Genomic DNA, 14,875 nt, shown 5'->3' with positions numbered 1-14,875 from the left:
TTCTAACCTAACCTACATGTGCATGTATGTAACTGAATCGCCTAAGAATAGCTTTACATATACAAAGATTATCCACATTTTCGAGTTTAGCTCCCTAATATGTAATTAGATTAGATTAGCCATACAAAATTATAATTATAAAATTATCTCAGATTGAACTGATAACTTTGTGGTGTCCAACCTAGTTTTATCGATTATACTTGCGAAGAAGCGGAGGAATGTCAAATGTAAAAGTAAAGGAAAATTGACGCTAGTAAGGAAAAGAGGTTTGTAAAGGTATTTTTAATAAAATATTCAGCTAAAATATACTTAAATAGCATAATATAGAGAAGTTTAACTTTTCCTCGAGTTGTGTGAATAACGAGCAAACCAATTTGACACCTAACGAGCTTTGATTGTGATTATATTTATATGTAAACGTACTTTTATGCTTTGCCATTCGCATATGTTTACACATCAAATTTCATGAGTACTTAGTACTCACGCCTTTTTTTTGATAAGTTCACGACAACGCCAATTACCAAGGGCAATATTAAAGAGACCAAACTTCAGATTCTAACTGAAGAAAATTACCGGTTGGTAACCAAACACCTCAATGACGATAAGAAAAACTTCTATACGTACCAACTCAAAAGCAGCAAAGGACTGCAAGTAGTAATAAAAGGTATAGAATACCCATTGGTGATATTGCTCATGCTCTAGAGAAGGCAGGATTTGCTGTTAAAAACGTTGTCAATATTATCGCTCAGCCTATGCTTAAGGTAGAAACAAAGCCCATCAATAAAAAGGCAGTGCACCTAATATACAACTTACGATACCTTATACACCGAAGAATAACAGTGGAGGAGCCGCACAAGCGAAACGGTCCCGTACAGTGCACAAATTGTGAAGAATTTGGGCATACCAGAACATACCCTGCAAAAATTTGAGAACCAGGTGGTCCACTGGGTCGTAGTTTTAAAGTATGAGCACAAGGACCAGGTTGCATACTAGTAACTTGTTATGCTGAGCTGGACCACTTCAAACGTAAGAAACTGATATGTGTGTTGAACACCACCTCTTCGTGGCCGATCGGCAATATGATTCGGTTGCCGAATGTGCCATGGTTCAAAAGGAGTAGTTGTCTAGGTGGTCCCATGTTACGCAGTGGTGGACCAAAAGTGGTCCCATGTTATGCAGCGTTGGACCAGAGGTGGTCAGGTCCAATGACATCGCAATGTTAATGTAACCATATTTTCTCCATATATTTGGACCATTTTGGTTTCTAGTGTTGGTTACAAGGTAGTGTGGTCCTGTACTAGTACTTAACCTAGTCCCACTTTTTGCAGGGTACTGCACCTTGCGTCCAGTGTGTGTTGCCTGTAGCGACCTTCCCGCTTCCGCTTTCTGCAAGGCTATCAAAGCTGATGTGGCTGTAAGGAAATGCAGTAATTGTGGAGGTAACCACACCGCCAATTATAGGGGATGCCCTGTATACAAAGACCTAAAGTCTCGCATGAATCAGCGCAACACAGCCGTACGCTCTTCCACCACTCCAACTAGCTCTCATATATACCAACACCTCACGCCATCAACCACTACACCAGGAGCCTTTTTTGACATGGAGGCACAGCGGTGCTGATTAGAAATCGCCTAAAGCACAATATTTTAGACTCAAAAGCAAAAGCCTGTCTGCAAGCAACTACAATATGCTTACGAAACCGCGACCGAGAATTGAATCTATCGGCTATGACAAGAGGCGACTTCAACGCAAAGCATACGTACTGGGGATCACGCCTTATTAACCCAAAAGGGCGGCAGTTATACAATACTATTATAAACAGGCACAATAGACTAGAGGTCACATCTCCTGGTAAACCTACTTATTGGCCCACCCATATAAAGAAGATACCAGACCTAATAGATTTCGCAATTACAAGAAAATAGACAGAAATAACAGCAGAAACTCTAGCTGAACTATCATCCGATCACTCCCCTATATTAATAAAAACTATATGAACAACCCCAAAACAACGAGATTGAGCCTCGTACAACTTCAAATATCACCAACTGGCTTAAATATAATAAGTACATCAGTAGTTAAACGCTGCAATTAACTGCGAGGGTGACATAGACTCCTTTGTTGACAATTTTAAAGAAACACTTACTTCTGCCGCTGGCCTGGCAACATCAAATCAAGTCCAAGTACCACCTACGCCTACATCAGTTGCAAATGCCGAAATAGAAAAATTTGTGGCAAAAAAGCGGCACCTAAGAAGACAGTGGCAGAGCCATCGCTCACAAACCTCACAGCTACGGTATAAAGCTGCCAGTAGAAAACTGAAACAAGCACTCAAATGTGCAGAGGATAGCAAATTGCAAAGGTACTTTAAGAAGCTTTCCCCGAATTCTACTGAAAGATACTCTCTATGTAAATCGCTAAAATACTTCAAACCTTCAGTGGCTACGGAAATGCCAATTAGGAACCAAAGTGGTACCTGGCCTCGTAGTGAGCAGGAGAGAGCCGAGTGTTTTTCACACCATTTACAGAATTTGTTGCTAACCAAAAATACAAATGAGCTATACACACCTAGCAAGACGAACTCTTTAGAAGTAAAAGCTGTAGTAAAGCAGCTTAATCCAAATAAATCGCCGAGTGCTGATTTTATAACTCCGAAAATGCTAATAGAGCTACCGAATGTTGCACTAGCAATTCTTTCTGACCTTTTCAATGCTACCCTCAAATTCGGTTACTTTCCGAAATCATGGAAAAGGTCGAAGATAATCATGATAGCCACACCTGAAAAACACGCAACACAACCGTCCTCATACACACCAATATGCTTACTGCCCAGTCTTTCCAAAGTATTCGAAAAAGTACTTCTATCAAAGATATCTCCCTTTCTCCATGAACGCAACTTAATACCAGCACACCAATTTGGCTTCCGAGAAAAACATGGTACAATTGAACAAGTTAATCGAATTACAAATGAAATCAGAAGGGCATTTGAGCTCAGAGAGTACTGTTCTGCAATTTTTCTCGATGTGGCACAAGCATTCAACAGAGTGTGGCACGACGGTTTTATACATAAAATTATATATAAAATTAAAAAATTGCTTTAAAAAATTCCACAAAATATTTGAATCATACATACCTAATAGAAAGTTCGCTATAAAAGTATCTAACTTCACTTCAGAAGACATGTCGATAACGGCTGGCGTTCCTCAAGGTACTGTACTCGCGCCTATGCTGTATATCATCTACACTTCAGATACTCCAACTAGCAAGGATATACTAACATCCACCTTCGCTGATGATCGGTGTTGCCAGAACTTTTTGGACGAACCGGCTAAATTGGCAAATAAAACCGGCTAAAAACGGCTAAAATGTTTCAACTAAATTTCACATGTTTTATTTAAATAAATCACGAGTAAAAACACTACTTCTTGGAGAGAAGTTACAAATTCGAGCCGGAAAAAAATTTTCCAGCAAGAATTTGCATTATTGTGGCACATGGTAGGATTTTTTGTCGACGATAATTTGAATAAACAAGTTCGGTAAATTTAAAAATTTTCAAACTGGAGCGATTTGAAAATGAAAAATGTGAGTTAATACTTGTTTACTTAATTAATTTAGTTAATTCCAATGATTTGAAAGGTACTCGGCAAAAAAAACTGTATTCTTAATCGGAATGCAATCTCAACCAGAGTCGATATAGTAACACCGACAAAGAAATTGAAACGTATGTTGAAGAAAGGCGGACTGACAAGATATTTACACGTAGATCCTGTTTTTTTCCCTCTGAAAGAATTTTAAAAATTCTATACAAATTTCTTTTGTTTGAAATGCAACCGTGGACACTAGCTGGCAGAAAAACTTGCAAATTTGCGTTCGTACAGAAAATTGCAAGTTTTCTTACTATCTGATATTTTGAGTGACAATTCTCGCTGGATTTTCGACGAACAAACCTATTGTCTTCCCTACGAGGCCTTCTCAGACTGACCGATTCTCAATACACTCAAATAGGAACCAATACACATAAAAACGCTGTAAAAATTTCCCTTCAATTTTAAGGCAGTAAAACAACGACCTTAAGTTAACATCAACCGAGGCCATATGTTGATAAGGGATGCAAAATCACAGTTACACAAAAGAACTGGTCAGATTTTTCAGAAATCCCTTCAATTCTGATGTAAAATATGATGCCAAAAGACTGCAGATATCCCACTTAGATGACCGGTCATATGACCGGCAGATGTCTCGTAGGATTCCCAGAGAGTTTTGCTTTACATAGAAATTTGTGCTCTTTTATTTTCATTTTGACTCACTTCTGTGTTGGTTCCTTTAATTCAAGTTGGCATTCGGTTTTTGGAATTTAAATAAGTTCTCAGCAAAAACTTTGTTTAAAACATATATGTAATACTCCTATATTGGCAGTAAGAGCTAGTACCGTCCGAACACACTACAGTACAGATATATCAATAAACGCGTACGAAAGAAAAGGAACACATACGTTTATAAATAAACATGTACACAACACATATACAAAAACGGCACTCAAGTACACAATACATTGACAAAAACGCTACTAGACTGTCTCGCTTTGATTTCTGAATGCTTACACATTGAGAAGTTAGCTTACTGTCAATATAGAAGTATTACATATACGGTTTAAAAAAATACATATGTGTACATAGTGCTTGCAAATAACAATTTTTCCCTTACCTTAACCCTTTGGGAGTGGGCAAAAATTATGTCTTGTAATTTAGGCACTATATACAAACACAATTTCTTATTTTCTAAGTTTGCGAATAAAACTTCACACTTAAAATTAAGACATTTATAACAATCATTTTATCAAGAAAATCTCTTCTTCGTTTAAAATAAAAATAAGCGAAATCGGCCCAATTTCATACAACCCTGCCTGACATGAAAATTTTCTCCACGATAAGGCTAGTAGCCATTTCTAACAGATTTTGGGTCGCTTAGTCAAAAATGGAAACATATGTATATACATTAGACTGCATCACTCCCCATACAAAAAAAAATTGCTACTATTTTTCCATTGGAATTATAAAATCTATTATATTTTAAGACGTCCACCAAAATATTTCGGAAAAATATTAAGACCGATTGGACCGATTTGAAAATACCTTCAAAAATGGAGTTTTTTATGAACAAAAATAGTTTCTTAAAGATTTTTTTTGAAAAAATCCCCTCAAATGACAAAACGGCTTAAGCTTAAAAAATCTGCAGAAAAATATTCTAAAAAAATTAAAAAAAATTTTGAACGGAATCGTAATGATGAGATTTTTGTTGCTGTTTTTTAACTTTTTTTAAAGATTGGCATAACAAAAACTTGAATAACTGAACCTTAACTCTTCCGATGGGGCCAGGGATACAAAATAGTGATGAAAAAGTTCCATACATCATCGCAAGCGATGAATGAGGCCCGAGTTAAGAATATAGTGGATGCGCTATTTCCCATACACCCACTAAGAGCCCACACAGTGTTCGTCGAGGAGCAAGCCGAGGCACCACTGTTTTCGACAGACGAGCTGAAGCTAGCCCTGCGAAGCATGAAAGCCGGCAAGGCTCCAGGCCCAGATGGCATACCAGCGGAGGCAATCAAGTTAGCAGCGGAAACGAGCCCTGATCTTCTGCTTAACATGTACAACAGCTGCCTTAGGGCCCGGATCTTCCCAAGCCAATGGAAGAAGGCGAGACTGGTGCTTATACCCAAGGGCAAAGGCGACCCAAACTCTCCTTCATCCTTCCGGCCACTCTGCATGCTAGACACAGCAGGCAAAATGATGGAGAGTCTGCTCAAAATACGCTTGACGTCAGCCATAGAAAGCGAGGGAGGCCTTTCACCCCGACAACATGGCTTCAGGAAGGGACACTCAACTATAGCAGCAATTGGCGAAGTAGTCGAGGCGGTACATAAGGCCGAAGAAGCCTGCCACCAGGCGCGGCCAATAGTGCTGCTAGTCACACTGGACGTCAAGAACGCCTTCAACTCGGCAAGATGGGACGACATGCTGGAGGCCTTGGAACGGTCATTCAAGGTTCCAACATACTTGCTAGATATGATCCGGGACTACCTCAGAGACCGTTGGCTTTTGTACGACACAACACAAGGTCAGAGAAAGAGATGTATAACCGGCGGAGCGGCACAGGGGTCTGTACTTGGCCCGGACCTCTGGAACGCCACGTATGACAGTCTGTTGCGCACGGAAATGCCGGAGAGCGCCTTCCTTGTCGCCTTCGCGGACGACGTGGCCGCCGTCATAACAGCAAGAAATGTCCAGCTAGCACAGCTCAAGCTAAACCCGGTCATGCGCAACGTCAGTGGATGGATGAGCATCACGGTCTGCAATTGGCTACAGCCAAAACGGAGATCGTGCTCCTCACCAGGAAACGGATCCCAACAATTATAAATATGATGGTCGGACCTCAACTCGTGATGACTTCTAGGTCTACAAAATACCTAGGGGCGAAGCTTGACAGCATACTCACATTCTGGGAACACATCCATGGAGTATGTGAAAAAGCTGCGCAGAGCACGGCGGCTCTAAGTCGGCTGATGGCGAACGTGGGCGGCCCGAAGCCATGCCGCAGGAAGCTTCTGATGACAGCGGTCCAATCGGTGCTCCTGTACGGGGCAGAAATATGGGCTGACGCATTGAAAGTCAAAAAATACCGGATTCAAATGTCTTCGTTACGGCGCAGAGGGGCACTACGGATTGCTTCTGCATACCGTACAGTGTCCGCGGACGCGGTTCTAGTTATTTCTGGCGTCATGCCAATTGAGCTACTTGCTTACAAGCGAAAAGAGATTTACAGTCTCAGATATATTTTGACATACAATATATTTAAGAAATTTTGTGATCCAAACCTAATTAAAATATATTAAAACTATAAACAGCTCCATGATTTTGTTATCAGAGATCTTGCCAACAGCGAATTGGGATTTTCTTTCATAAGTAAAACCAGACATTCGAGCTTGTGTTTACTGTTAACGACGTTGGAACTGCTTGAAATTAATAAAAAATTGAAAGAAAACAAATGTAAAACCATACATTTTTCACAATTTTCTAATACTTCGCTACAACAACGAAAGCAAAATATCGAACTAATGCATATATGCACAGTTTCTGTTGAAAATCGCAATAATGCATATTAGAACCGAAATTATGCATATGCACACGTTCGTTTGAAACCCGAAATAATGCATATGAGAAAAACGAAGTAATGCATACATGCACAGTTTCGACTCAAAACCGAACCGAAATTGTGCATACATGAAAACAAACTTCTTTCAGCGATAGATAGGTCGAGAAGCTCCCGCGTCAAGGGCGCGCGAGCAACTGATCCAGCAGTGGCAACAAAACTGGAACGCGAGCACAAAAGGTCGATGGACGCACTCCCTGATATTCGACCTTCAAACATGGCTGAACAGACCACATGGGGAAGTCGATTTCTACCTGACGCAATTCCTCACCGGTCATGGTTACTTCCGAGAATATCTTCATAGAATGGGAAGGGTGGACTCACCGTTCTGTCACTACTGTGGAAACGTCGAAGATAACGTGTACCACACATTCTTCACCTGCGAACACTTCTTGATTTCGCGCAGAATGTTGGAAGAAAGACACGGAGACATTACTCCGGACAACATAGTTGGGATAATGATCTCCAGCGCAGAAAAGTGGGAAGCAGTTGCGAGATACGTGAAATTCGTACTCCGCTGCAAACGAGAGGACGGTTGTCTACTGAGGACACCCGAATGAAACGCCCCTACAAAAGAGCACCCCAAGGCTCTAACAGCGCGCTCCTGCATCTGAAGACATGCAGAATTGCGGTGCCAGATGCGGGATTCTTGCGCGGGCGGTGGGAGTTTGGGTTTTAGTGGGTAGCCCAACACGCTTCGGTGGGAGTCACACACTCGGGGAAGGTAGTATAGAGACTAGCGCCCCCGGCCAGTGCATAACGCATTTCCCTCTCCTACGAAAAAAAAAACTTCCGATTTAGACTTCATTAGAAAGGTATTTTCTCTACCTTTTTATTTGTTTGCTAATAAACTCATTCAAAGGATTGAAGAGAAAGGTAGGATGAAGGAACGTCATTCAAAGTTGAATTAAGATGTGTTGGTATTTGAAAAAAAAATATTGGGAATGAATTTTTTTTTGGACCGAAATAAAAAGTTTGAAAATACCTTTCAACTGAGATCCCATAAGTCTAAATCAGAATAGTTTTGGCCCAGTTATTCAAGTTTTTCGTAAATCAATCTTTGAAAAAAGTAAAAAAAATGAGCATCAAAAATCTCATTCTTACGATTCCGTTTAAAAGATTTTTAAATATTTTTATGCAGATTTTTTAAGCTTAATCTCTTTTGTCATCTGAGGGGACTTTTTTCAAAAAGTTCTTTAAGAAACTATTTGTATTCATAAAAAATTACATTTTTGGAGGTATTTTCAAATCGGTCCAGCTCACTTAAATCTTAATATTTTTCCGAAATATTTTGGTGGACGTCTTAGAATATGATAAATTTTGTAATCCCGGCGGAAAAACCACAACTTTTTTTGGTGATGCAGTCTAATATACATATTTGAAATTTAAGAAAACAAGGCAAATAACAAAATCGGTTAAAAACGGCTAATTTTTTCTGCAAAACGGCTAACAAATCGGCTGCCGGCTAAATCGAAATTTCTCCGGCTGTTTGCTATCGCAACCGGCTAAATCTTGCCGGAAAACGACTAAAATGGCAACACTGCTGATGATATCGCCTTAGGAAGTCGTAATAAATGTCCCAGTAGAGCTTCAAGAGTACTAGAGGAACATTTACGACGCATAGAAGAATGGCTGGCAAACTGACGCATAAAAGTCAACGAACGGAGGTGTAAACATACAACATTTTCACTCAGACCGCAAGGATGCCCCCAATCAAATTAAATAATGTCCATATTCCACAAGCCAATGAGGTGGCAAATCTAAGAATACACTTAGATAGGAGACTAACTTGGCGCAAACACATATCAATCAAGATTACACAAATGAAGCTGAAGTCAGCTAGCGTGAACTGGCTGAACTGGTGAACAGTAAATCAAAACTGAAACTAGATTCTAAAGTACTTATATAGGTGGGGTGCAATAAGGCCATACGCAATAAAGCCATATGGCAATAAAGCCATATTTTTAGGCAATAAAGCCATATGGCTTTATTTCCAATCAGAAAGAGAAATAAAGCCATACAAAAAATTTTGCAAATGAGAAATAAAGCCATATTCTGGAATGACACTCTCAAGGCGGTGTTAACGGCGAATCTGGATTTTATCTGAACATTACGTCCAAATGATGTGTTTGTTGTAATTCATTATTAAATTCGCCTTGGACACACTTTTGAAACTGATACTGAATTATTTAAATGTATACAAATTATTACTAATAAAATGAAATAAATCATTATTTAATATTTCCGGATTTATTGGATATTGAAAAATAAATATATGTACTTAGGTAAGTTTTAATTTTGCGAGTGCATAACCTGGCGGGTGCACATTTGCTGGCCGCGTGTGAAGGGCGGAGCGCGGGGGCCGGCGCAGCGCGGCGCGGCTGGACGCGAAGGAGAGTAATTGCATGTTTAAGGTGACGTTGTAGTTCAAGGCGGTTTAGTAGTTTTGTTGCGAACTTTTTCCATTCAAATAAAAGAAACATAAAAATTTGAAGGCGAAATAAAGCCATATGGCTTAATTACCAATTGTAATTGAAAATAAAGCCATATCGAATTTATGGCCTTATTACCAAAAAAATATGGCTTTATTTCCAATATGGCTTTATTGCGTATGGCCTTTTGCACCCCACCACTTATATATAATAATATGTATATATAATACAATACGACCTGTGCAACCAACATTGACAGGATCCAAAGATTCCAATCTAAAACGCTAAGGGCCTTAACGGGAGCACCGTGGTATATCCGCAATGAAAATATACATAGGGACCTTGGTATACCGATGGTTAAATCTGCAATCGACAGCAGCAGAGAAGAATATAAAATAAAACTGCGTAACAACCCAAATCCACTGGCAAGTCATGATGCAATAATACAAGGTGGTATCAGTTGTGACAGCTCGATTTGACACTATCTTTGCTCAGTAGAATAAGACGTAAAACGGGAAGAAATTAATCCCCATTGGGGGGAAAAATATCAAATTTCATATTTTCTTCTAAACAAAATTTGCTTTTTTATAGTATATTCGTAATGAAATGAAATAAACTAAGATAAAATACCTTTTCGAGAAAACAAAATGTGTATACTGAGAAAAAATAAAAAAAGTTCAACTGTATTATTGGGCAAAGAATTGTTAAAGAAGTAACACTGTTTTACCTAAGGCCGCCAATATGGCGGAATCAGAGCCGATGACACCTTGTATTAATGCATCATGCTGGTAAGTGGCCTGTGCAACACAAGAAATATAACACGCCTGCGAAGAAGAGATCTACCCCAGAATGATAGAATACAAGATTGCGCCGATTGCAGCAGAATTCGTGAGAGTAATTTTGGCGTGACGTCATCGTAGAGTTGACAAATGAGAGCGGAAAATAAAACTGCTCTCTAGTGATGTGCTGAATTGTTGGCACCCAATACTTCCTCTTCGGTACCCGTTACCGATTCTTTATATCAATCCTTCGCCATTATATGCTTTTCAAGTTTAGAAAAAACTTTCATTACTAATTTATATCGTCGTTTAAAGTGCAAAACCGCGTATCAACTAAATGCAAAACCGCGTATCAGCAAAAATGCAAAACCGCATAATTGAACTTGTAGAAATTATTTTCTAGAGCGTAAAACACTCATATTTCAAAATGGTTCTCTTTTTATAAAGCAATCGCATTTCTGGCTAGTATATTTCAAGGAGGAATGGATAAGGATTGAGCAAAGAGCTTGTGTGAGCAAATCCAATTTTTGGCAGCCAATGTCAGTTACGCGGTTTTGCAGAATTACGATACGCGGTTTTGTACTTTAAGCGACGATATGATATCGGCTAAAAAACTTGAACTTATCGTAACGGAGAAATATTATTTTATCAGTTTTAGCCTTAGTCGATCCAAGGTTCAAGAAAAATGCTTTGACGAATCAAGAAGCCTTTCAGGGGGGAGATTCTGTAACTAATAAGCGACAAGTTTCGAATCGGTATCGCACTTGTTGACGTAAAAATATTTCATATCATACGTCAACAAAACCGATACCGATTCGAAAATTGTCGCTAACTGGTTACAGAATCTGCACCCAGGCCTCCAAAAATGATATCGTCCGATTCGGCTAGAACAAAAATGCTTCAAACAAGTATTATGGCCTTGAACCGACATATATCGAGTGCTTATATTCAATACCCTCTATCTGCAATTTTGATCAAAATGAGTTTTTGATGGTAACGTGAGCTCCGATTAGTTTTTCATTCATGACAATATTGTCAAACTTAAAATATAGCTTTAATGGTATTATATTCTCATGTTGAAAATTCCACTATCTGCAATAGCATTTTGTTATAAGAGCAAAATCCTCTATCTACATAATTTAGCTGGGAAATTGTTTTTATTAACATTTTTTGTGGCAGGTAAGTTACATGTGCCTATGTATGTATATGTTACCGGTAAAATCCGATCTTAGGTCAAACTAGTTTTGCCCAGGCTAAACTTGTTTTGCACAGACTAAACTAGTTCTACCTAATTCGGTATATCTGTCCAACCGAAACCAAATTTGGTACAACAAAAAAAATCTTTCATATCCCGTCAAACATAGACTCATTAAACTCCATTACTCCATCCTATCTCAAGGGTCACCAAGAGTGAAAAACTGCTATTATTATTCCTATTGCCAAACTAAATATAAAAAACTCATTAGTTTCTAACTACAGACCCATTTCCCAACCCAATTGGTCCAAATCTTTAGGAGCTAAGATTTCGGTTTTTTTACATATGCAGAAAACACAAATGTATACATCCAACCCTCTTCGTGTATGACACCCCTATCCACTATGGCACATTGAAAATATTGGGAATAATTTTTGACAATAAACTTACTTTTAAGCAGCACTGTCATAATGTAAGATCAAGCTTACTTGCTAGACTAAATATTATAAAGTTTTTATCATCCAAGTATTCTTTAGTTCATATAACTACGATGGTAAATGTAATAAGGACTTTTATATTAGGAAAAATTGACTTTGGACTCGTAATTTACGGGCACTGTGCAAAAAGCATCTTAAATTGCTAGAAACACCATGCCATGCAGCAATCAGAAAAACCGTAACCATGAGGCAAGGAATAACACAAAGATACCCATCCCAAAGATTGCGCAAAAATGAGNTTCGACTGTAGTCGAAAGTGCTGAGCGAACGAATTTTCATTTGGTATTATGGCGCTCATTCGATGAAGAATAGCGCTATTGTGAATTTCGCTCGTTTAGGTTGTTCACAATAGTATATTTTTGACAGCTGAGATGCTTTGTTTACATATTAAGCAAACTAAAAGAAAAGAAAGCGTGTTTATTACAACGTTTTATGTAAATTTGTGTTAATTAAAATTAAGTAAAAAATAAAGCGGGCTGATAAGAACTTTGTGAAGATGAGTACAACGGAGTTTTGGTTCGATGATTCCTCAGAGGATGAGAGTTTAGTGGAACTGGCCAGGAATAGAAAACGTTTAAGGGACGCTTCCAATCCCTTAGAAATGGATTCAACCGCGTAAGTCTAGCCTTTTGGATATATTTTCACATATTTATATAATATTTATAATTATTTGTCTACAGATTTATAAAAAACTTCCGACTGTCTAAAGAGGCGTTTGTGGACCTGCTGTCCGCTACAGAAGACCTGCTGCAGCAATGCACTCGAGCCAAATCTATTGCAAATATCTTAAAACTAGCAACAGTTCTGCGATTTTGTGCTCAGGGATCGTACCAACTGAGTATTGGGAATGAAAATATGCTTGGGCTTGCGCAGCCCACGGTGTCTGTGGTGATATCAGAAGTGCTTGATGTTTTGGAAAATTTCATTTGCCAAAGATGGATAAAATTCATCTACACAGGGGTTGAACTGCAACAAGCGAAAGCACATTTTTACAGCAAAAGCAGAATTCCAGGAATAATCGGCTGTGTTGATGGGACGCACATTAAAATTGTCGCTCCCAAGAAGGAATTCCAGCGTTTATATTACAACAGAAAAGGATTCTTCAGCATTAATGCTATGGTTGTAAGTATATATATTTTCGTACATACATTAGAGATTCTTACTAATTGTAGATGTGTACACTTTTGTACTTTTTTAGGTTTGTGATCACACAATGAAAATAAGATACATAAATGCAAAAAATCCGGGAGCGACACATGATTCCATGGTTTTTCATATGTCATCATTGAAAGCACACTTAGAACAGCAACATCATAATGGTATTCGTAATACTTGGCTACTGGGTATGATCAAATACAAAACCTACATTTATTTCCTTTTTTTAAATTATTTTTATCCACGTTAGGTGATGCTGGTTACGCTCTAAAACCATACTTGATGACGCCGTTCAGAAATTCTGAGGAAGGATCTCCTCAAAGAACATACAACAAACAACATGCAAAAGCCAGAAATATTATAGAGCGAACAATCGGAGTTTTAAAAAATAGATTCAGATGTTTATTGCAGGCGAGAGCTCTTCATTACACTCCAAAGAAAGCTACACAAATAATAAATGTGTGCGCAGCTTTGCACAACATTTGTCAATTCTATAATGTAGAAATACCCGACGGAGAAGAGTTTTCAAATGAGCCTCACGACGATGATGCCGGAGTCGTTGAGATGGAATCAATTGAGAATTCAGAAGCAGAAGACATCAGAAATGAAATTTTAAGAACCTTGTAAATAACTGAAAAAGTATTAATAAAGGTATTCCAGTATCTTTTATTAAATTCATAAATATTATTGGTTTAAGATATGAANGTTTTTTTCTGGGGGTTCGTGTTGTATTTTCGCCAACTACATAGTTTCGGTCTTCATTGCTCGTTTCCAAATCGAATGGTGGCTGGTTTTCATCTGCTGGAGCCGGCTCAGGCGAATCTAGGCGCAGATTATTACTTATATCTAGGCCGAATTCCGCTCCTGGTGGATTCACACAGGCATCAAGCTCGAGTAATCCAATTATGACCTCCTCAATATTTGTATGCGATTGAAGCCTGTTCGGTCCTCCACCTGTTGCTCGGTATTCAGCCTTATTTTGTGACATTTTCTTTTTGGTCTTCGATTTCATGTCAGCCCACACCTGAAAACACAAAGCTGAAATTTTCTTATACAATGAAAAATTACTTTAATTCACCTTAATCCACTTTGCTGTCGTTCTAATTGGTGGTCCTAAACAATTGAGCTCCAGCGCAATATCTTCCCACTTTTTTGCCGCCTGAAGCTTCGTACAAATCCCTTTCGCAAGTTGAGGATTTTCTTCCATTAATGAAACCAGCCTTTCGAGTTGCTGTTTAGTACTCACGACCTGCATGAAATTAATACAAATTGTTTAAAACTAGCGTTTAGACGCTAAAAAATAAAAAACAAACGCAAAATACTTACATTTTCAACAATTTTCTCACACTACGCTACAGCATCGAAAGCAAAATTCTGTTCGACTGAAAATTCGATACTCAACGAAAATTTCGACAGAGTTACATAGCTCATAATACCAATTTTACATTCGATCTTCGATCTTCGATAACCAGCGAAGATCGAAAATCGAATGCAACTCATAATAAGGGCCTTATTCTCTCACGTCGAATCCTGCTTTCAACAAAAAAACCGATGAAGCAAGAAATCAGCTTTATTTCGTATATTAAGCTACATCAAAGATTTAA

At 38.5% G+C, this 14,875-nt stretch overlaps 1 protein-coding gene across 1 annotated transcript; it reads left to right on the top strand.

The window, feature by feature from the left end:
* Positions 1-13,198: 13,198 nt before the first annotated feature.
* On the top strand, positions 13,199-13,955 carry LOC108360773 (putative nuclease HARBI1). Its single transcript, XM_017613200.1, has 3 exons — positions 13,199-13,238; positions 13,315-13,459; positions 13,522-13,955. The coding sequence occupies exons 1-3, from the start codon at positions 13,233-13,235 to the stop codon at positions 13,896-13,898; spliced, it is 528 nt and encodes a 175-aa protein (XP_017468689.1). The 5' UTR covers positions 13,199-13,232; the 3' UTR covers positions 13,899-13,955.
* Positions 13,956-14,875: the final 920 nt, after the last annotated feature.

This window comes from Rhagoletis zephyria, unplaced genomic scaffold (assembly GCF_001687245.7).
Source record: "Rhagoletis zephyria isolate East Lansing unplaced genomic scaffold, Rhagoletis_zephyria_1.1 Rzeph_scaffold_00625, whole genome shotgun sequence".
Lineage (NCBI taxonomy): Eukaryota > Metazoa > Arthropoda > Insecta > Diptera > Tephritidae > Rhagoletis > Rhagoletis zephyria.
Note: the sequence above shows the minus strand (reverse complement) of the source record. Positions and strands in the feature narration are given on the sequence as shown.

Bases quoted from the DNA above. Each gene is read 5' to 3' on its own strand.
- LOC108360773 (XM_017613200.1), top strand. The intron at 13,460-13,521 runs GTATGATCAAAT...TATCCACGTTAG, and splicing joins TCGTAATACTTGGCTACTGG to GTGATGCTGGTTACGCTCTA.